The sequence below is a fragment of the Octodon degus genome, unplaced genomic scaffold (assembly GCF_000260255.1).
Source record: "Octodon degus isolate 3935 unplaced genomic scaffold, OctDeg1.0 scaffold00251, whole genome shotgun sequence".
Taxonomy (NCBI): Eukaryota; Metazoa; Chordata; class Mammalia; order Rodentia; family Octodontidae; genus Octodon; species Octodon degus.
Window position 1 is genome coordinate 1,304,778 of NW_004524827.1, and position 24,555 is coordinate 1,329,332.

The 24,555-nt window shown below is 38.1% G+C and overlaps 1 protein-coding gene across 3 annotated transcripts in view; it reads right to left on the minus strand.

Annotated features, from left to right (window-relative positions):
* Nucleotides 1-1,375: 1,375 nt before the first annotated feature.
* The window catches only part of Tenm1 (teneurin transmembrane protein 1), a 713,845-nt gene continuing 690,665 nt past the window's right edge, over nt 1,376-24,555 (minus strand). For all 3 annotated transcript variants that reach the window (XM_004646075.1, XM_004646076.1, XM_004646074.1), the window contains 5 exons: nt 18,603-18,899; nt 11,621-12,008; nt 9,646-10,866; nt 8,491-8,633; nt 1,376-6,750 (listed from right to left, as the gene is read on the minus strand). In XM_004646075.1, the coding sequence (XP_004646132.1) occupies nt 5,992-6,750; nt 8,491-8,633; nt 9,646-10,866; nt 11,621-12,008; nt 18,603-18,899 (2,808 nt within the window). In that variant the 3' untranslated portion in view covers nt 1,376-5,991. The remainder of the gene's footprint in view (nt 6,751-8,490; nt 8,634-9,645; nt 10,867-11,620; nt 12,009-18,602; nt 18,900-24,555) is intronic.

The window sequence follows — 24,555 nt, forward strand, 5'->3', positions numbered from 1 at the left end:
ATATTACACCATCTCTTGAGAATGAAATTGTTCTCATACAAGATGATGAGAAATGATACCACACTCAGCAATGGATAGAAAGAATTAAATCCAGAATGCATGAGATCTGAAGTTGCTTTTCATCTCTGTCACTGATTACTCCTGTAACCTTATGTAAGTCAGCCTGGTATTATTATTACACTTGCCAAATAGAATTAATTAAGTTGTACACCATAGGATTATTGAGGTACTGAATAACTTTAAGGTAGTACATGTTTGCGGTGATATTTAAATTTCTGAAAGTGAGGGCAAATAAGGAAAGAATACGGAGAAAGGTCTTTAATAAATGTACGAATGTAGGAGCTCCTGCTTTTTTTTGATGATTGGAGAGAAGGGTGGGATATATATTTGGTAAAAGTGCACAAGTGATACAAATATTTCCCTCCCCTTTTGCTGATGGGCAATGCTGTGACAATCAAGGTTACCTTCTGCATAATGAATCATATCTGTATGTGTGTATCAGTGAATAAAGTACAGCAAGGCATTTTGCAATACTATAAAACCAAGTTTCATAGGGGACTGTTTGGACTATATGCACCTCAGTAGTATGAAGTTGAGTTTTTGAAGATCTTTTGGCCAGCTTTTTCAGTGTCACTTTAAAGTGTACCACTGTGGAAAACAAGAGGCAAAAGGCCTGTGGTGTAGGCCTCAAATTTTTTTTTTCTAAAACATTTTCATGCTCCTCCCACCCCATATTTATTATTATCATTGCCAATGATTTGAACATTCTTGTCTCCTAGTTTTCTCTTACCCCCTTTTTTTTTCCAAATTAAATAATTTTTTGTATTTAGGACAGAGTGTACAGGGGTATACAGGGTTTCACTGCATAGATTGGACTTGTAGTTATCCTCCTGTTTACAGCCTCCCAAGAGCTGGGATTATAGGCATCTGCCACCACACCCAGTCTCAGTTGCCGTCTCAGCGTTCCTTGAGGGGGAGCTGGCACGCAGTTGAACTCCACGCCCCTGTGTCTGCCTAACTGTAATCCACTGAGCTATTTGGCTGGACCTACAAATTTTAATTTTCTATTTCTGAAAGAGTCACAAAAAGGAGAGAATGAAACCTTTTAGAAAATGTCTTAGCCTAGAGGCATTTATACTGGTAGCAGTTACTCTTTGTTTATTAAGTGCTCATTTGTATGAAAGATTTTATTTGTATGAATGAAAATGAAGAGATGTCCAACTAGAATGAGTGCCTTTTTGAATTCTGCACCTATATTTTCAAGATGACCTGGTTTTTATTGTTTCCTGTCAGGGAGCCACTTTTCCTATTGCAGGTAAGCAGACTGATTTGAGAATGCAGTTTGGCGCATGAATAAAAAAATGGGACACGGTGCTCATTTGCAACTTTATTTTTTAAAAATGAAATATTCAAAGTACTTTTCTTTCAAAGATCGACACATAATGTTGAACTTTAAATATTTACAGCATGGTGTTGTGATGCTCTTGTAGAAAAATGCATGCTTCTGGCCTGAAAGCCAGAGCAAAATGCAAAAGACCATTTAACTGCAGCCACAGAACATGTACCTGTACAGTATCCAGTCACTTTTCAGCATAGGAGTGAGAGCAGGAATACAAAATTGGAACCTATTGTTTCCTAGCAACATGGCTCAGGCCATTATAACATAATTTTCAGTATGATTAGAACCTCTAACTGTTGTTATATAGAAACTGAAAATCTTGGCATACACTGTAAACATCTTCACTTTTCAAGAGAAAGTAAGCAGCTAAATAGAGTATTTTTTTCGGATGAAAAGGCTATACTTCTCTTTCTCTCCTTCTCTCTCACTGATGCTTTTGCCAGAAGAATAGTAAAGATTTAGACATTGTCATGATTCATACAAGTAAAATATTTTTCAAGGACACAATCTGATATACTAACATTTACTTAAGAGGTTAAAGTCCACCACTAAATCTAAGGAAAGATTTTTAAGTGCCAAACACATTTCCTTTGACAAATAATGTAAGGTGACAACTGCCAAGACAAAATCCACAGCAAGTTAATGCTAAGTATTTTCAGTTACTGTTCAGCAAGTAATTTCTTCATACACACAGCAGTATATTTGGTCCTTAATAGCTTTCATATGAAGGACACACTGAAATAATAGTCACTACTTTGCAGTTGAATTCTTTTTTTTGTTGTTTTCTTTTTTTAAATCATTTTGCTTTTTTTTTGTTCTTTTTTTTCTTTTTCTTTTTTTTTGGTTTTGCTTTTCTTTTTGTTTTTGTTTTCTTTGCACAGTAAAGAACTTTACAGAAGGCTGTGGAAGAGCAGTCTGACATCTGAAGTACTAGTCAGGTCAGTAAAGTGTATGTGAATACCTTCAAGAAAACAAGAATGCTGCATCCAGTCTGTAGCTTCATGTTATCCCACAAGCTATAATAATACTCCAGTCTCACCACAATTTTCTTTTAATAGTTGATTACTATATTTTTGCTTCCATTGCCACATAACTCCATGAAATTGCCTTAACACAAATGCATCTTCATAAATGCAAAGACTTTGCCCTGACTCTCTCAAGAGATATTACAGTGTGGCCTGGTCTGGTAAAAACTTAGTGTGAAAAATGAAAGAAAGGCAAAGAATAGAAATAACATGGTAGAGTGCCTCAAACTGTGTCAGCAGTGCTGAAAAATCTTATGAAAGTTATAACTTAATTTGATACTTCTCTATGTAAGTAGGACATGAATTCCAAATTATACATTGTCAAATTTTCATACATTTGGCTATGTTGCGTAAATTATGTATATGTAGTCTACATATTATAGATATTCTAGATAAATTGACAATAAATGACATGACACTCTTATCTTATACATTATTTTGTTGGGTTAAAAATAAAACATTTCTATGATGTTTTGTTTAAAATTAGTATGAATTGAGCTCTATTCCATTTTCCTTCAGGAGTCATGCTGCTAATCAACAATGATTAGAATGACTAAAAAGAAACATGTAAATATCTCTTAAACTTTGAACTTTTCAGCTCATTTGGATCCCTAGACTACAGTGCAAGAGTGAAAATAAAACAAAACCCAAACCCAAATTAAGTGGGCCTAACTGAGAAAACAAAACCAACCATGGAGTATTCCCTGCCTCAACCTCAGAATGCTCTGCATAGGAGAGTCCAACCACTGTGTGCTCACTTCATTTACTCGAATGGTGTGTAGCTGTACAGTGTCAGCCACTCGTCTTCTGGGTGTGAGAAAGTCATACATTCCTCTAGAAAATGCTTTTACTTTCATCAGGAATTACAAATATATTGGGGATTTTTTTGTTAATTCAAACTTCAGAAGTACAAGTCAATGAAGGCATTCTTTCTATCCAGCTGACTAGGAAGTGGCATTACTGAATATCTCCATGCTCCTATTAAGAAATTCCAAAACAATTCTCTTAGATTTACTACTCATTAGTGCTAGCCTTTTAGTTGTTTTTTTCTTTTCTCTCAAAAACTTTAGGAGTTGTAAAGAGAACAGCAGTAGTAGTTCAAGGCAGTATTAAAACCACAGCTATAAGTGATAAAAAGTGCATTTCCTGAATATAATACAAATATAATTTAAGAAACTAAAGGCACAAACTAACTAAATATGTATTACAAACTAGAAATGCACAGTTCAAGGTAATTACTATTAAGTAAAAGCTTCAAATATTTGTTTCTAATGATATTTAAAGCAGTTTGAAAATGATACATCATCAGTAAATTGCAAAAAGTATAATCACTTAAAATATAAGCAAAATAGACTCTAATATTGACATCTTGGATCAGTGATAAAATACATCATCACATTTATGAATGCACTCTACAAATTGTTGTTCCATTAATTTAAAAGAACATCAGAGGTTCTAGGAACTTAAGGTCTACTTTTAGGTTGGTGTGGAGGTATTCAAATTTTCAACAGGTTTGTCAGTAATTTTAGAGTTCCAACCTGAATACTATACCTTATAAGACAAGCCTAATTCAGAAAAAAACCCAAAATAAATTTTAGCCTGGATTAGCAGTATCTTGTGCTGGTAAACTTGCAATACCAAGAGATAAATTCATCATGAATTTTCTGTATCTTTCTGTCTCGGGACACACGTGTAAGAATGTGGCAATCCTAACCTGAACATTTTGAAAATGAAATGCTTCAATACACCCTCCCTTATTATCTACTGGGGTCCTTCCCTTTCCTCTCCTTTCTTTGTATAGTAAGAGGCAGACTCCTTAGAAAATTTAATATGAGCTGGGACCCTGACTTCACATATTTTCAGTGAAACTGTCATTATAAAGTAAGGCAGTGACCCCAAACTGTTTTTAGGCAGTAGCTGGAAAAAATCCAAATGAACATTCTCCCATCAGTTCTCCCACAGACATAAGTGTTTCGACTCAGTGATGGAAGTGCAGGAGCTGGCTCCGGGAAATTATCTCCAGGCCACACTGTACTGTCATGTAATTTCATTTGCAGTAACTTAGAATTACACAGCATCTTACAAACTTTCCCTTGGTCATGGGGCACTAATCTCCCAGCTCAACCAGGAGCTTCTTTTACCACAGGATTTGTGGAGAATGAGAACTGCAGCTCGTATTAACAGTACTCCTGATCTTCCTTCCACCAGGAAGTGATCGCAGAACAAATAATTTGCTTTGAAAAAGTTATTTTAATACAATTAAATGGGTGAAGAAATGATTAAATGAAAATAAAGAAGTAAAGGCAGAACTATATAAGTTCTGTTTGTAAAAAGTAGTATACCTCTTTTTAATTAATTGACATGCTTTAGGTTGGAAAGGGTTCCTTTAGTTCAATTGTCTGAATACAGGTGGGAGAGGTTTAATATAGAATTGTACATTTGAAAGATAAATCTAGGTGGGTTAAAACAATGTGGTAGCAACTACTGTGATGTCTCCTTTGGTTTTTCCTTTGGTCCTATATTTTTCTTTTGTTTCCTTCTAGGCTTTTTTAAAAAAAGTTTTGGCTTTTATGAATTTCTGCAGGAGTCGTTAATGTATTTATTGACATCCCAGGCATGTCGGCCTGCTAAAGCTTCTTTTGTGTCAGAATCATACTTTTTAGTAAATTACCTTTCATGTGCACAAAACCATTGGATTAGTGTATGAATACTGAAGCACTAATGTGAAACTATGACCAAAACACACCCTATATAGAACTGAGAAACTCCTACCGAGGTTAATAAAAGCTATGTTTACATGACACCGATGCAGCTTGACGATTGGCTAAAAACTGAGTTAAAACAGGTTACATGGGAGAAATCACACTGGCCAGCTGCTTTGGTATCACATACACATGGCAAACAGTGACTCCTTAGTCTGCTTACCACACCATGGAGAGGTATGGTAGCCAGAATCCAGCCACTACACACCAAAACACTGCACAACAACATGGCATTTACTTGAACAAGCAAGGAGGAATAATCAAGATGGGAGGAAAAATGGTTCCAGATTCTAGGAGATGGTGGCTGAGGATATTTTACACTTCATTTGAAATTTTCTATAGTAGATCCAGAAAATGTAAAAGGAATGGCAGTTTTTGAGATGCAAAGTTTAGATACTATTGCACCACCTTTCCAAATAGTCTGCAAGTTCTGCCAACACCTAAATACAAAACTTGCTGTCAAAATAGAGATAGGGCACCTTGGGTTCTTTGTATATAGTTGAGCGTATGCGTGGCTTGGCAAATTTAAAGTGGTGCTTTCTGAAAGTGTTTTTTTTCACAGATTATAGTTCTGCTTGTGTTATTTTGAATACTGCCACACAAGAACTAAAAATCTCTTATTTCTTAAAGAGTTTAAATAAACAATATTAAAATACCATCTTTTGTCACATTGAAAGGCAGTTGGATATGTTTTTCCTCCATATTTACATATACAGAATTCTGATCTAGAAAACCAATACAATAAACCATTTTATGTTTTAAAAACAGGCAGTCTTTGGTGACGCAAAGGCAGAGATTTTTTTTGTTACCTCCTGCCTATTTCGCTCTGTCTCATAAAGTGAATATTGTTGGCACTGTCAGAAAGTTCTAAATACTGCTCAACAGACAAAACAAAATACCCATCATAACCTTGCACCCTCCCAGTGCTCAAAAGCTGCTGCTTTTCCCCCTCCGTCCATGCCCGAATCCCCTCTTCCCCTTCTTGCAACCGTCTTTGTTCCTTAGTCCAGGCCTGGGCCACAGCGCGCTGTCTGGCAATCTCCAACACGTGATTCTTTTCTTCCTCCACAGTTGTCCCATACCGGATGTTGAAGCACAGGGCCCCGTGCTGGAGCTGAATATCGGCAAACCGTCTAGTCCTCCCATTCAACACCGACGTCATCTGGGACACAGTGACGTTGACGCCATTCTCCAGAATCCGCCTCCCCCCAGTGTTACCAATGAGCACCAGATCTTCCTCCAGAGAACCAAGCTTAATGAAATAGTGAGTGTCCCTCCCCTCTATGGTGAAATGTAAGTTTTCCAGATAATGAGCATTATTGAGAATGGCAGCGAGCCTCCTGCTATCTTCATTGGCTACGCCTATAATATCAGCTGTGACTATGCCATCCTTGATGGCAAATTTAATACCTTTTCCAAAGACAGAAGGGACAGCAGCAAACCTTAGTTGCTTTCCTCCTTCAACGCACCGCCCCTCATTGTATCGGGGCGTCATGGGGAGTTGGTCCAAGGAAATGAAATTCCTGAGCTGTTTCTGCAGCTCACACTGAATCCCCAGGATCACCTAGGAGAGAAGAGGGCACAGCGCAAGTGCAGCACAGGCTTGGGCACCTGAAGCAGGCTTAGTGATTATTGACAACAAAGGCTGGTCAAGTGGCTTCCTTCTCTCTAATTTGTTGATGAGTCATTAAAAAACAAGCCAAACCTGGAACCTCTTCAGCAGAGTGGGAAAAGACTAACAGGTGACTAAATACCCAGCACTCTTTTATCTTGAATTGAATGTTAAGAAGCTGTGTTGAAATGATATCATGGGATTTGAGAGCTGGAAGATCATTTTTGTGGGTCCAGCTTCTCCACAATATGGATATCTTATTTTAACAAACTTGACTACCAGAATGGACCCAGAATAGATCTGATTACTGCACGTAGTCAAACAAGCACAGCCATGCCTAAAGAAATGCATAAGGCACTGTTCCTACTTTCAACAGCTTATGACCTTATAAATAACTATGGCAAAAAAGACATTGACTAATCTTTTTATTTGCTTTTTAAAAAAATTAATTAAGCAATATTCAAATATGCAAAGAAAAAGACTAATGAATCCCATAGTATACACTATGAAGCTTCAGTAATTTTAAACATTCAGTTAGACTTTTAAAAGAATTTTTAATTACAAAAACATTCACATATTATATGTATTTACATGGACTACATGTGAATTTTCTTTCTTTTTCTTTCCTTTTTTTGTGGTACCAGGGATTGAACTTGGGACCTTATGCTTGCCAGGTAGGTGCTTATGCTGCTGATCTATCTTGCTGGTCCAAATGTTTTTATTTTCATTTATTTATTTATTTATTTATTTTATTTTACAGTGCCTTTTAAGAATGTCGTTTCTCTTTTAAATATTAAATTTAAATTTCAACTCTTGAGGGCTGGCCAAATAGCTCAGTGGATTAAAGTGCCTGCAAGCAGGCCCAGGGGCAGGGGGTTCGATCCCTGGGCCTGCCATGCTGGCCCCACCCCTGGAGCACACTGAGATGGCAATTGAGACTGGGTGTGGTAGTGCATGCCTGTAATCCCAGCTCTTGGGAGGCTATAAACAAGTGGATTGCTATGAGTCTGATCTAGTAGTGAGACCCTGAACACCCTGTAGATGCTTCCCTAAAATACAAAAAAAATTAAAAATTAAAGAAAATTAAAAAATACGTTTCAAGTCTTCCTAACAAAATTTTAGTTTTACTTTGTTGCTAAAACCATTTTTAGCAAACACATATATTCCTGTTCCTTTTAGTTTTTATTTTTACCTCAGATTCTCGAAAAAATAATCTGCTAAATCTCAAATGCATTATATTTGTTTATTGTGCATGTGTATTTACTCTTTAGCAAAATATTTTCAGGCACCAATCTAAATTATTTGACAGCTAAAGATTGATATTTTTGGTCTTTTTCTAATTTCTTTTCTTTTCTTTCTTTTTTAATCTTCTTCTTCTTTTTTTTGCAGTACCATGGATCGAATTTGGGGCCTTGCACTTGCCAGGCAGGCACTTTATGCCACTGAGCTATATCCCCAGCCTATAGTTAGGTCTTTTACTGAGCAGTTTTCTCTATAGAGAATCCATAATCACCCTAGGTAGCCCATTTCAGAAATTTAAAAATTCAGTTTGTATTTTCCATTGTTTATATCCTGAAGTAGTTATCAAGCAACCTATTAGTTTTTCCTATTTTAAGGGCCCCAAATAACTATTCTTTTCCTTTTTTTCTGTTTTTTCCCCCAGCTAAGTGAAAATAGTAAACTTTTACTGACCTTTCCAGGATCCCACTCTTGAGTTTTTGTCTGAATCTGTAGAAGCTCATAAGTTAGTTCTAAATTTTCTAATTCTGGCTTTGGAAATCCAGGTAGTACATTGTGTAACTGGAAACCAAATAGCTCCAACCAACTTCCAATGTCTGTAGGATACAACATTGAAAAGGGAAAACATTTTAAAAGTCCATAGTTTACAACCTTTGTTGAAGATTTTGAAAGATGCCCTTCCTATGTTCAATCAGTTTAGGCAGTGGGAGGTAGGGATACAATTTGCCTTATACACTTCCCTCTGAATCATATTATGTCCCCTTTACAGGGAAAACTTTCCATTTGTGGATAATCCCAGACAAAGGCTCAGATTACTGCACTGAAACTCTTGTTTTGTTTTTGTTTTTTGCTGAATCGGGGATTGAACTGAGGCCCTTGTTCTTGCCAGGAAAGCGCTTATTCCACTGAGCCATCTCCCCAGCCCACTGTACTGAAACTCTTAATGTGATAATGGTTCCAAGACCACATGGACTGTGATACTAGAGTTTTTGCATTCAATATAATCTTCAATTTTTCTTTTAAGAAATAACTTTCTGTCTTCAATGCTCAGATTGCAGATTTCTCCTTGTTTTTTTATGTGTGTATTATTTCTAATGTCTTATTGAAAGGAAAGTTAATGTTTAATTGTTTGATCAGTCTTGCATGCCTATATCTGGTAATCTGAGCAACAAATTTGATGATATAAATGTGTAGTCTAACAACCATTGTTAATTTTCTATTCTTGTTTTGTAGTACCATACCATTTTATTTTAAGTTGTTTTGTTTTTGTCTTTGTTATTGTTATTTGTTTTTGCTTTTCCTCTTTAAAAATAAAAGAAAGAAAGGAAAGAAGGAAGGAAGAATTAACTTATTTGAGTTTTTAAGAGTGAAACACAGAAAAAACTTGGAGGGAAAGAAAAATGTACCAGCAGGCAAAAGCATCATGTTTGATGTTGAGTTGTACTTTTTGTTCACTCTAGAAAACTAAGGAAGAGAGTGAATGCACAATAACATGTGGGCTGAGTGGCAGGAAGAGGAAACATTTACAAAGGCATTGAGATTATCTGATAAAACAAACAGCACTAAGTTATCTTAAGTTTAGCGTTAAGTTTTATATCATTTAAATACCTGTGGTATATTTAGCAACATCTTGAACTTTGCCAACTGGATAGTTATTTTCAAAGGAGTAGAGGTTGAATGGTTTGGGAAGGAGGTTCAGCTGTTTCCATATGTGATGATTGGGTGTTGTCCATCGCCCGGCAACAACATCATAATCCCTTTGCCCCAGGTGCACTAATTTAGTAAGGAAATCGTAGAGTCCTCCATGAAAACCAATGATGACTTGGAAGTCTGGGTAAGTGTCATGATAGATATCGCCATAAGGTGTGTACAATATTTCTTTCATGACCTGACCTCGACTGCTGAACACAGCTAGTGGGGTGCCTGTATTATCACAGGCCACATAGTATTCTTCACCACTGCTCAACTCCATAGCAATCAGATGACCTTGGAGATCATAATACAGAGATGTAATTTCCGAGCTGGTGTGGTTATACAGATGAGTAACTCTTATGGGGTTGGCAAGGTCTGCATAAAAGAACTGGAGGTGCTGCCCTAGGCTGGATTTACTGGCAACACGTCGCCCAAGCCCATCATAGTAGTACTGCACACTCCAGCCAGAAACCCTATTGTAGGCCCTCTGCAGCAAGCCATTAGAATTATATTCAAATATGTCATTTCCCCTCTGCCTCAGAAAGCCATCTTCATCCATTTTGTACTGAATTTCTCCTAGTCTGGTGATGCGGTCTCGGAGGTCATATCGGAGAGGAGTGAGACGGGCACTATTCCCATGGCTCAAAAGATTGATGTTTCCATTCAAATCATAACTGTAACGCCACTGAGTTTTGTCATTTACAGAAACAGTTTGAAGTTGCCCATCAGCATCATACTCATAGAAGTACCTTGTAATATTGGCATCTACACCTACCCTTATATCACATATTACCATTCGACCCATATTATCATATTGGATAGTCATCCAGTAGGCAATTGCTTTTAGGATTTCGTACTGGACTTCAATGACTTGTCCATTGGCATTGAAGATCTTTGTGTGCTTCATTACTGTAGTAGTTATCACCTGATTTAAGTCATAATTAATTACACTGAACTTTCCAAATTGCTCTATTCTACCAGAGACATCAACATATCGGTACAGGTCTATGGGCAAAGGGGTCTCATTGATCACAGCTTGCATGCTGGTGACACGGAAGTTGTTGTAGCTGTAGTCAAACCGTGCATTCACAAGACCTTCTTCACTGAATCTGAAAATCTGGCGTCCAATAAGCGGTCCTGTAGGAGGTAGCATAAAAAACAGAAAAAAATCAGGTGATAAATGTGAAAAATTCATAAAACCTAGTGTTATTTACTATTGATGTTTTAACATTCAATATAAAATATTATGACTTGAATTCTGATTTCTGATGCCTGGGCATCTCATAGAAGTAGTTACCAAATATGAACAATATTACATAGTATAATTATGGAATGATTAAATTTGAGAAACTACAGTAGTCATAGACAAAAATGCTTTCATTTAACTTTTGCTACAAAAGCAGAAGTTCACGTTTTCATAAAGCAGCAGTAATATAACTGAATTTGGGCATGCTATAAATCCAAAGTATAAAATGTACTTGAAAGTTCTAACTTTTATCATCAACTGTAGTGTACAGCATTTTAGCTCATTTCACTGAGACTCGTATCTTGTAGCTGCATCTTTGAGAAGATTTGGTTGTATGTGGGAAGGTGTATATGGCTGGACTGGGCACTTAGAGCTCAACTTTCTTGAAAGCTGAAAGAGAGAAATGTACTGTAGTTTTCAAAGGAATCCTCTTTCAGGCACACCATAGCATATATTAAATTTTCAGTGAAGATAATTTGATAATTTCAGTGGAAGCAAATTTGATAACTTAAAAGTCTATTGAACTAGATGTGCATAGGTTGATGCTTCTATTTTCTTTTTTTGATACTTCTGTTTTCAAAAGTCAACCAAAAATTTATAAGGAAATATTTATATTGTACATGTCACAACCCCTTCATAACAAACCTGTTTGCCTGTATCTGATCGTGCAGATGAATCCGTTGTGCATGAGGTGTACAGTCTTAATCACCCCAGAGGATTCTTCATATGTTAATGTGACCTGGGTAGTATCATAGAGAATCTCTGAGAGCCTTGCTTGCTTGGTGTACTTGTACAGAACTCTGCGCCCTGTCCCCAGATGCAGAGTCTGTAGCAGTCGGCCATCTCGACCGTAGTCTTGGATGAAAGATGTGCTGCTGTCTGGTGGGGTGTAGATGTTTCTGTAGTATCCCACCGAAAGCATGGTTTGTAAGCTGTGACGAACCATGCTGGGCATGGTGATTGAGAGCAGACAATCTGATTGGTCATACTCAAAGATGTAGCGCCGCTGGCTGTGTAAGAGAAGCATCACAGACTGAAAGGGAACAAAGACAGAATGGTACAATATATACCACTGGGGTTGAGGAGATTAAAGTAAATACATTCATGCATTCAATAGAAATGTATTGAGCACTTGTTATGTACTGGACTCTAGAAAAGTGATGGTGAACCTCTGGCACATGTGACACAACAGGCTGTTTGTAGCACTGAAAGCTCCACTGCCCTAGTGGACACGGTAGTGCACAATAGCACAGTAGTACACAATACTGGTGTCTATTCCCGTGGAACTTACAGTTTAATAGAGAAGGAAGACAAGAGTAAAGCAGTTACAATATGGTGTGAAATATATCATGATTGGGGAAATCTAGAGTGCTGTGGGAAATGGAAAAAGGACAGTTAATGGAAACTTAAGAAGTGGAGAAGCCTTCCTGAAGAAAAATGACACCCAAGTTGCCACATAAAGGATGACTAGGGTGAAAGCAAAGAGGAAGCTGGGGATAAGTAGAGAGTACTCCTGGTGGGCCCAAGAATGGGAGGGTCTTAGCATGAAGGAGAGCATGGGATTTTTGTAAAACAAATTTTGTATGTGCTGGGGGGGTGGGGAAAGGCAAGGCATGAGTGCAGTTGGGTAGGCTGGGTCAAGATCATGCTGTGTTTTTAAGAAGTGCTAACGAGTTTGGACTTAAGCAATGTGGACAACAGGGAGCCACTGAAAAGTTGTAAGCAAGATGGGGGAGAGGACACTTGCAGAGCTGGAAGAGTCGAGTCTGTGTTTTATTTTATTTTATTTTTTAAAATTTTAACTTTTCTTTTGCGGTACTGGGGATTGAATTTAGGCCCTTGTGCTTGCCAGGGAGGAACTTACTCTACTGAGCCATCTCCCCAGTCGTTTTTTTTTTTAACTCAGGCCCTTGCGCTTGCCAGGGAAGCACTTATTCCACTGAGCCATGTTTTAGAAAGGTCATTGCTGCTTAGTGTGGAGATGGATTGGAAGGAGATGAAGGGAAGGCAGTGTGGGTCACCTATGAGTGTAGAGGCACCCATATGTACTGATTTCACATAGATGTCTTCCCGAAAAGCTGAATATTAAACATTATTACTGCTGTTTTACAACTCATATTTGACTAGTCATGCTTCAATTCCTGATTATTTGTTTGGAAAAACTCTGATTTATTGGGACAGCAGACATTTTTATTTATCTATTTATTTTTGGCGGAACTGGGGATTGAACTTAGGCCCTTGCGTTTGCCAGGGAAGTACTTATTCTACTGAGCCATCTCCCCGGCCCCAGCATGACATTTCAAGTGAGGAGTACTCTTGTTATGCAACCCCTTTCCTGCAGAGTGATCCATGTTTTTGGAACACTGGTTGAGTTACAATGTCTTCCATATAATAAGTGATTTGTAAATATTTGCTGCTTTTAACTTCAAACACACACTAAAAGGAGCATTGTTTCATAAAACACTCTAATTCATTAGGATTCATGTTTCATGTTTTAATAAAAATAAAAATTTTCATCCCTGGACATTCTGATGTAACTCCCTGAAGAAACATTACCCCAGCTGCTTGAGAATTACTTTATAAGGCAAAAGGATTTAGTTGTGCTTTAATTTTGGACTTTGTGTTGTGCAAGCAATAGGTGGTTTTTCCTTTCCTAAATGCAAATTACATAACTATTTATGGATGTGAATCACATAGACACATATAATATACATTTAAATATTATAAATAGGAAATTTTTTAAAAATTTTTAAATTTTTTTTTAGTGGATCTGGGAATTGAACTCAGGCCCTTGCACTTGCCAGGCAAATGTTTATTCTACTGAGCTATCTCCCCGACCCCAAATTAATAACCCATTTTTTTTTCTTGGAAGTACTGGAGATTGAACTCAGGACTTTGTGCTTGCCAGGCAAATGATTATTCTACTGAGCTATCTCCCCGACCCCAAATTAAAAACACTTTTTTGGGGGGCAAGTACTGGGGATTGAACTCAGGACCTTGTGCTTGCCAGGCAAGTGGTTATTCTACTGAGCCATCTCCCCAACCCTCTAAATAGGAAATTATATTCTAACATCCAGTGTGATTTTTGAAATGCATATTCTTTTCTACTCTTTTGAAAACTACCCGCTTTTGAGTTGCATGACAGTGCCATGAAATCAAAGTCAGTGGTTATTTGCTTGTCCACTCCTTTCTTTTGCACCAATACTATTCTTGGGGATCCACAGGTATGTGGAGAAATCTTGGCTGCTTGTTATCTGTGGGCAACTGGCATCTTGCCTCAGCCTACAGCTCTCCCACTGAACCTCTGCAAACCCTTCTGCACAAAAGGCAGGAGACCTGGAAATCCAGCCTTGATTTGGGGCCACAAAAGGAGAATTGCTTCCCTTGATCAAGGCAGAACTGATCAAACTAGCAGGAACTATTCCTATGAACAGGGCAGCAGGTGGCGGGGTGTGAAGCAAAGGAGCTTTGTATAGGAAACGGTGTTTCACTTTTGCATTATCTCTATGTTGAAGGATTTCCTAGTTTCTTTCCACTCTCCTTTGTCAATTTGCCATGAACAAATGGCATCTGTCACCTGTGATGTGGGCCAAGGACACTCACCATATGGCCCTCACACATTACCTAGTATTAGCCTGCCTGGGCCATGCCTCTTCCAGTCACTGTCCCAGTCTTGCCAAAAATTTATAGCACATCATTATTGCATTCTCTCCTTGTTCTTATTCTCCAGCCTGCAGTAAACCACTGCCTGAACCCTGTTCTGGGTGGTACGGATGTTGAGTTGTCTTAAAAGCTCCCTGGCCTATTTTAAAGCTTCCTGCCAGTAGTAAGAATGCGAATGATGTGATTAGAAATCTTGTGAATGTAACTGTTGTGTTGCCAGAATGCCACTTAGTTCTCATTTGACTTTTTCACTTTGGATGGGCATTATTATGAGTTTGTTCGAAAACAAAGCTTATGAGTGTATCCAATATCCACAGTCTTGTTGCAGGATGAAAAACCACTTCTTATTAACCCAAATGATAGAGCAGGGGGCTTTTATTCTTTTAATTGATTGTTACATCCTGAAAGAGATCTTTGTAAAGAAATCATGGCTGTGCACTTATTTGAGGAGGCGTAGAAACAAGAGCAGAAATTTGAAATGCAAAAGCCTCCAAGTGACCACCAGATGGCAGTGTGGAGCTACCTTGAAGCTCAAGGGGACCACTGCATACTGTCTGGGTAGAAAGCCTTTGAAAATTTCAGCACAAAAGAGGCAGTTTCAGATAGATATAGAAGACTGAAGTATTGTATTAAATGATTGTAAAATATATTTAAATGCATTTACAAGTGAAGTTCATAAGAATGATTTTAGAGAACTGAAAGATTTACATTTAATATAATATGAAATGCTAGCCTCTGAAGTCTTTGAAATGTAATTAACTCAGAAAACTGTCATAAATCAAGACAAAGAATTAATGACCACATAGAGAAGATTTAAGAAACAATAATTAATCTGTAAAATAGAGATCACTTAAGCAACTGCAGCTATTTCCCAAATAATCATTTTTCTCCTAATGGCTACAAACCATTGTGCATAAAAGTAGTATACATAACTGCCACTTACTCTAAGGAAAGTAAAGCTATACAAAATTTTTGCATGTTAGGTGAAAATTATGTTGTTGGTTTTTAATTTATCACAATATACATGAGTATGACGTGCAACCTTCCAGAGGTAACACAAGACGTGTTTTGGGGTGAAAAAGAGAAAACCAGTTTAAAATGTGACAATTCTTACTTGAAGGCATACTGAAAGAATCGGCCTCTGTCCCTGCTCTGCCCCTGTCAAAGTGAAAGGATGTTCCTTTAGCAAAATTATGCTAAAACTAAAATATGTGGTACAATACACGGGGTCCCCAAACCTCATCAAATCACTGAAAAAATCACATGAAATTTGGATTTTAGGAAATTGAGTAGTCTTTTCTTTGACGCCCCCTTGAATCACAATTTTTTGAATCACAATTTTAAAGATGCTTCAATTTCTTTCTTGTGTTTTTTTCTGCATATCTTCCTTCCTCCTTTTTGGCTTTTCCTGTTTTGATGTACCTTCAAGTAGCAGTAAGTGCTAGCTAATGCTTAAATTCTCTAGTTGGGTGCTTTACATGAAATAACTTCATTTAATCATCATATCTATTCAGTGAATTAGTTATCACTCGTTATAATAATATTTATAAATGAACTTTGTAATACATAGTTTTTGGAAAGTAACGAGCTATTTCATGATTACATGCTTTGTACTTTCTGAGTGTTGACTAGCAAGATTACTTAGATGGGGTCGGCCCTTTTAACTAGAGGACAAATCAAACATGAAATAAAGATGGAGATGGCTCAGTAGAATAAATGCTTCCCTGGAAAGTGCAAGGACCTGAGTTCAATCCCTGGTTCTGAAAAAAAAAAAGAAAAGAAAAAAAAAGAAAAGTGAATTAAATGGCCAAATGTCTTGGTTTATCTCACTGGTTAGTCAACTCATCTTTGTAAGTCCCTGGTGTTTCTCTTAATGCATTATTCTACATCAAATACAGTCCTGTTTCTGTCTACTACAGATATTGACACTCTCACAGAGTTTTTTTTTTAAGAACTGTTGCCCACTAATTTTCTATAGCAAGGAAACCTTATATGAAATTTGTTTTACAAAATTATTTTCACAAATAAATTTGAAGAAACAGTCCACCAGGCCTGGGGAGATAGCTTTGTGGTCTATATGCTTGCCTGGCAAGCACAAGGTACTGGGTTCGATCCCCAGTACCCGTATGCTGTATTGGCCCCAGAAATGGGCATGGTGGCACATGCGTATAATCCCAGCACTGGGGAGGTTGAGACAGGAGGATTACTATAAGTCTGAACTGTGTAGTGAGACCCTGTATCAAATAATAAATTTAAAAAAATAAAATTTTACAAAAGCATTTAGTTCCATTAAAAAAGAAATAGTTCACCAATTCAGAAAAGAGAAATAAAATCTCAGTAGGGTCAGAGAAAACTAAATGCAGAGTTGGAGTATAGGTTTTCAGTAGTCTCTTTTATTACTGTCTAGACAGCCTAAAGTGAAAGACTTAGGCGACCTACATATGCTTGTCTATGTGCAGTTAGGCTCTGTTGATCCCACCCTGGTAATGCTGAGGCTGGGTTTATGAGTTCCAACCTGTATGTGCTCCTAAGGAACACATAGGAGTGTTCGGCTACTTCACTAGTCCCTTGGAGGACCTGTGAAGAGACCAGAGCAAGCTCATCTTCATTTCTGGAAGACTGACTCTGCCAATCTTCTGCTAACAGTTAGTGGGATGTGTTTCATATGAAGGTTATCAGTGTCTGCCTTAAGAAACACAGCTTATGGACACATGCCATCACCTATTTGGATGCAATTAATGTTTGGCACTGTGTAGGCCTTAATCATAGGATTTTTCTAGTCATTCTTGTTGTAGAAATTCAAAATAAGAGACTCACTGATGGTTAGAGTTTTCAGGTCTAGAGGATAGATTATAAATCACATAGATTTTTTTTTCAAAAGAAAACGACATTGTAGATAAGGCAAAGGAGCCCCCTCCTTTTACCATGTATTCCAAGTGAACTCTGTTTTATCTCTTAGGCATTTTCAACTGGGTAAATTCTCCAGTAACTGACTCTGGCAAGTATTAAATTAGTTTTATAATGACGTACAGCCACTGGCACACTATTTTTCATTTAACTTTGAGGGGTGTATCAGAAAGGGTTGCATCACTTAACACAAATAGTGACATTTGCCACATGAGCTGTAAGCAACCAGAACTTCAGAACTTCTATGGGTTATGCTACACTGATTATATTTGAATCTTCAAGGATAAATATTTCCCAATTTTCCCCCCAATCAATTCAGGACCAAGGAATTGAGCTGGATGGAGAAACTTGGGAAACAAGAAGCACTGTCCAAGGAGATCAGGCATGTAGACGGCAGCCAGCGGTCAGCTGCTTTCACTCTCCTGTGCACAAATCTGACCGGAAACCATTTTGCTGTGCAGGGGCTGCTTGACAAATGGTTCCTCCCATGAGCATCAGATCCTTTTCTTACCACACAGAGGCCACACACTCCCACTGGGGATGCTACCAGAGGCTCACCATGCACAAAGGGCCATTACCAAGTAGGCCTCTCTGCCACTGCTCCCTGAGACTCTTGTTACTTTTGAAAATTAGTCCTCAAATGGACACGATTAAAATTTCACTGACTAGGGCAACAGAATTCCTTATTTGTTGGGTAAGAGTCTTTGCCCTAGAGCTGAAACACACTAACACACAGTTTTATAAATTTCTAGCTATTTTGCCTCAGTGTGAACTTTCATGATAATAAACTTACCTTTTCAAGAACATGAACAAATATGCTCAACTGAGGAGAAAGCTAACTTCAGTTCAATAGAGCTGTTGGGGGCAGAAGGTGGGACAAGGGATAAATTTCTGCTGGAAAACACATTTTAACCTCACCACTTTAGTTGTTTTTTACTTCTATAGTACAGCTGGAATATAGATTTTTTTTTTCTGTAGGTCCTCACCAAGGTGGATAATTACAGCTACTTTCAATATGCTCATGCAGAAACTTGAAATTGGTCTTCTTCATATTTACCTTTTCTAAGTAGGTATAGCTCCAAATTTTCCCATCAGCCCACGTTCTTGAAATTATTTTTCCACTCTGGTCATATTCCATTTTTTCATTCCACGTTCCTCTTTGAATGAATGTAACCAATCCGGAAGGTGAATATGTGATGTTCACTTCATTATATCTGCTAACAGGAGACCACAGAATAGGCCGCCCAGTCTGGTCATAAAGAATTCGAAGGGTGAATTTTCGATGGTCATCATAGATCTTGCCGGTGTGAGTTATATGATCAAAATCTATGGAAAGCAGGTTTCTGTTATGGGCCTACAAAAAAAGAGATACAAAATGCACTTTAAGCACTTCCTTGATGCTTAATCTCATGTACTCACAATCCTGAAATCTTTCTTGATTTTCCAGTGATGGAATCTCTCTTGCCTCCAAATCCCTGTGGTTTCAGTCCCTCAGATACCAGCTGGCTTTATTTCCTTACCCAAGTGTGTGCTCCAAGGCTGTGTATTAATTCCCAGGACTTGTATATTCTCTACCTTTTCAATACAACTTTTTATTATCTTTTCTTCAGATCAAGCTCCAAATAAACTGCTGAAATTTTCAATAATTATGTGTTCTTACTTCTGACATTGCCAGTCAAGCAGAAGACCCAATATTATTATGGACTACTGGACTATTTTGGAATATTTTGCTGAGTTCCCACATGTATAATATTTAAATGACAGAACTAAACAAAAAAGGGGATACAGATGAATGACCATTTTGTATCTGTGTATTCAAAGTGGTTAGGATAGATATACAGCTACATTCTCTTAATTCAATGAATAGAGGGATTTGTTCTAATAGTGTTTGTAAATAGGATAGCGTGTCTGCAACTTGTAAAACAAATAACCACTAGGAAGACAGTATGCAATGTGTTAATTATTGAAACTGTCCTACTAATTTGACTTGAAACTATCTTATTGATATTTGTTTCTCAATAAAATTTTGGAAAGAAAAACAAAGAGGGTGGTAGAAAGCACAGCTAGAATAGGGAACAAGTTCTGTAACCCAGCAATTTCAGAGATGACTTTTGAGGTCTGCACGGTCCTACAGATAACCCACTATGACTACTGGACTATATTGGATTATTTTGCTGAATTCATGCACCTACAATATTAAAATGGCAATTGAACACCCATCTCTGACAAAACTGAATGAAAAAGGGGGATATAAATGAAGGAGTATTTTGTATCTGTATACACAAAATAGGATAGATATACAGCTACTTTCTCTTAATTCAATGAGAAGTAAGATTTGTACTAATAGTGTTTGGACAGGATATCATGTCTGCATTGTGTGCTATGAATTACTACTACGAAGACAACAATATGCAATGTACTAATTATTGCAACTGTCCTACTATCCTGTTTTGAAACTGTCTTATTACTATTTGTTTCTTAATAAAATTAATTAAAAATTATGTGTTCTTATGTTATATGTGTCAGATGTTTACTAATCAGTGGGGCTTTATGGTCTGCTTCTCTCTTTTTATCAATCAGTTGACTAGAACATCACATGGCAAGTTATATTTTTATTTTTAGGAAACAGGAAAAAGGAATTTAGAGACTTCCTTCTTTGGTTCCCTTGTTCACCTGGGCTTCATAAAATTCACCTCTATCAGAGGAGAACTCAGGTTCTTTAGTGATGCAGTGCCACTGAACAGTATTTCCGCGGAGGCCAGCAGGTCAAACAGGTAGGTGTTGGTAGCTCTCCCGCATTTGCAAGAGTGGCACCATTAACTGTGGCTAAAGAATGGAGTTGAACGTGGACTCGAAGTCTGGAAATAATTGGTAATTTGGCTTGGTTCTGCTTTTAGGTTCCTTAAGTTATGGCTTTTGATTCCTTCTATTACATGGTAGTATTCTCCTTGGGCACCTCAAAACCTTGTATTTGATGCAGGGGGAGCCTGATTTAAAGGATCTTGAGTTGAACTTTATGAAAAGAGAACACTCTTTGATCAAATTCAGCTAAGTCCCCATAAGACAACCAAATAACTACATGACTCAGGAAAGAAACTGGGTAGAAAGATTTTTACTAGATGTTAAAAGCAACTGGAAAAAAAATCTCTTGATTTGTTTCTACTTTTCAGCTAGTGATGTCTTGTCCAACAGATTGACCAATAACTTCTGCCATGGCTGGTTGATTAAGGCACACCTCCTTAGAGAACACAGTGTTCAGGGGCTGGGGTGATAGCTCAGTAGCATAAGTGCCTGCTTGACAAATGCAAGGTTCCTAGTTTGATCCCTGGTACCACAAAAAAAAAAGAAAAGAAAACAATGCTCAGTGTGTGTGTGTGTGTGTGTGTGTGTGTGTGTGTGCGCGCGCATGTTGTGGCAAAAAACTAAGTTCCTATTGTTGATTTTAGCCACTAAGGGAGTTTAGCCCTTGTGGTTCATGCGTGGAAGAAGGCTTGGTGGCAAGGGAGTGCTTGGTACTAGAAGCAGGTCCAAGGCTCAGGGGCCTTTTTATAATTTCTCTTATTTATTTTAGTTTAAGTCAGTGAATTTTTAGTTTTATTGGGTCTTTTATTTTATTATGACCTTTTATTTCAAAATAATCTGTCTCAAAATTTGCAAAAATGGAAGAGTCATTGTGTACCCTTCATTCAGCTTTTAGGGAACAAACTTTTGATTTGGGTGAAGGGCATCCAAGCATATTTGGCAGAAATGGAGGAATGAAAAGAAAGAGCCTTTGCGAAGTGTAAATAGCAGTGAACAGGAGTCAGGAGATATTTAACTGGCTGCTTTAAATTTAAATACCTGTCTATGTACCAGGTATTTCTTCAATCTGACCTTTAGTTTTCTTATTCGTGAAAATGAACTGATAGCACCATTTCATAACACATGGTTATGCTAAGATTTAAATTAGATCATATTCACAAGTTCTTAGTAAACTGAGGCAGCATTAGCAGTTATTATTTTTATAATATATGATTACTTTTCTCATGTTATTTATTTGGTACAGGTTGTCGCTATGCAGCTCAGACTCATAATGATCCACTTGTCTCAGCCTCCCCAGTGCTGGGATTAAAGACATGTGGGACAATGCTTGGCCTGGTATGTGGTACTGGGGATTGAACCTGGATTCTTGTGTCTACCAGGCAGGTGCTTAGACTGCCAAGTTATCTTATCAGCCCTTCTCATGTTATTGAGACCTGTGACTAGGCCCTGTGTCAGATTCCAAGGTGACTGCAGCTGTAGCTCCCCTCCCCTTTTCTTCCTTTTGCCACTCCTCAGCTGGCCAATGGACTGGGACATTTTTTAAAAGGTATTTGGTACAAGGACTCACTACGCAGTTCAGACTCATAGTGATCCTCTTGTTGTCAGCATCCCCAGAGCGAGGATTACAGGCATGTGGTGGTCACATTGGCTGACTCAGCATGCCCAGGGGCTGGGCTGGCACTGCATGTGATACAAGGGATCCAACCCCTGTCTGTGTGCTTGCCTAAGCAGACGCTTAGTCTGCTGCACTATCTCGCCCGCCCTGGACTGGGACAATTTGCTTCAGTGTCTTCCTGGGCTATGTACTAGTTGATCTCTACTCCACTCCAGCATGGGTGCAGCCTGCATATCAGTGTGGTGTGCCTCCCCAGTGCCTTCCAGGTCAGACTGCTGCCTCTCAGAGGAAGTAAGGGGACACCCTGATGTAGCTAAGATCAGGATGGGAGGGGCCTGGGCCCACTGTTAACATTCTCAAACCCACAACTGGCCTACCAGAAGATTCTCTGGTTTTAGCTCTGCCCCTCATTGCATGGCAGCCCTGACAACTATATCTATCCTGGACCTCTGCACCAACCACAGGCCTCTACTTGGACCACTCACAGGCTGCAGCTGCCACATAAGCAGTGCTCCCCCTACACTTCTCTCCTTAGTCTAAGAAGACTCTCTCCAGTGTACTGGCCCTGCTGTGCCGCAGCTCATGCCCCATGAAACATACTTTGGTGTTCCTCTAAATCTGCTCGTGATTTACTTCTCCAGTAGTGTAGGCACCACAAGTCTTGCAAATCTGCATGGCATTCTCATCCTGAGTAGTGTGGACAGAGCAGTCGTTTCAAAAGAAAGAGCAATACACACTAGGGGCTATCAGCACTGAAGAGCTCCACAGACCAGCAGCCAACAAAGATCAGCAGCAGCAGCAGCAGCAGCAGCAGCAGCAGCAGCAGCAGCAGAGCAGCACCTGGAACAGTCAATCTATTATGCCTGGCACAGGCCAGCACCAGAAGGCAGTGGCCAGCAGCTGGCAGTGCCAACTCTTGACATCCAGCATTTTCTAGTGTCATTTGGTGCCATTACAATTGCTAGCAGAGCTGCACTTTGTAGATTCACAATAAGCAAAAGAATCCTAAACTGATGGGCAACAAGTGCACTAGATTTATATCTGTAAGACTTGTCAACAGGATTTCAGACAGAATATCAAGTGTCTGGTTAAGGAGGGAGGAGAACAAAACCCTTGTGTTACAGTTTGACTACATGAATTATAATTGGACTAAATCGATTCACTAGCCAGTCAACTTTTTGAAGCGAATTTTTAACTTTTGTGGTCAAGAATTTGTTTAAATATTTGGAAGGTATACACTATTTCCTGAGAAAAACGCACATAAACTCATACAGAAACATTTCTGATAGAAGCTCCAGTGGCCTTTGAACCTTTTTGGAGCCTGAACCTGAAATTTCTCAGGGCCTCAGGAATCAAAGTTCAGTGTCCTGATTTAGAAAGGTTTTATCTTAGTGCCCCAGAGGATACAAAAATCAACATTCTCATATCAGACTCTGGCCTTCCTTTGCTCAGTAAGCTTTTCCTCACGTTTAATTATCCTTTTCTATTTTTTAAAGAGACTACAAATTAGAATTAAAACAAAAAACTACAAGTGATACAGATTTTCACTGAATAAAGTAATCTGAATTTCACAGTGTTTGTTGTCATACAGAGTGTTGTCTTCCAAGCAGTTATTCATATTACCACATACATGCATGTAAAATTGGAAGAATGCAAAAAAGAAAGAAATGTATAAGAAACTAATAAAACAAAAGTGCTTTGGCTTTTAAAAATAATTTCCTTTACGCCCATATCCTGATTATAAAAGTGATAACATTTGCAATGCAAAAAACCTAGGAAATAAATGTACAAAAAATCATTATGTGTAAGCTCATCCTACAAGGAAGATTACTGTCAACACTTTGATGCATTGCATTCCATTTATCTTATGTTTTTTTGCATAATCTTTGTTTATACATTTAAAGTATATAGCTAGGATTATACGTACAATTTTGAGCTTTTTCTTCTCAGCCAATGTTTTATCTTGAGCATTCCACATGCTATTAAATATTCTTGAGATGAGGCTTTTAATGGTTGCATAATATCTTACTACATGACAAACATTTAGTTACCCAGTGTCCTATACTTGGAAATTAGAATTCTTATTTTCTATTTTGGTTTGAGTTTTTCTCTTTTTTATGGTATCAAGGATCAAACTCAGGCCATTGCACTTGCCAGGCAAGCACTTATTCCACTGAGCTATCTCCCTGGCTCCTATGGTTTGAATTTCTGAGAAAGGATTCATGTTGTTGAACTCACTATGTAGCTGAGTCTGGCCTTGAACTCATGGCAATCCTCTTGCCTCAGCCTCCTGAGTGCTGGAATTATAAGCACTATCACACTTGGCTTCTATTTTTGTTTTCTATCTCATGTGTTGAAACTTAACTTTAGGGTCGGGGAGATGGCTCAGTAGAATAAGCGCTTCCCTGGCAAGCTCAAGGACTTGAGTTCAATCCCCGGATTCACCAAAAAAACCCCAAAACAAAAAACCCAAAACTTAACTTTAACTATTTATGTTTGTAAATAAATAGTTCCTTAATACAAAATTCAATTGGTGAAATTACTTGGTCCAATGAGATGTTCATATTAAAAGACTATTGAAATAATTTGAGAG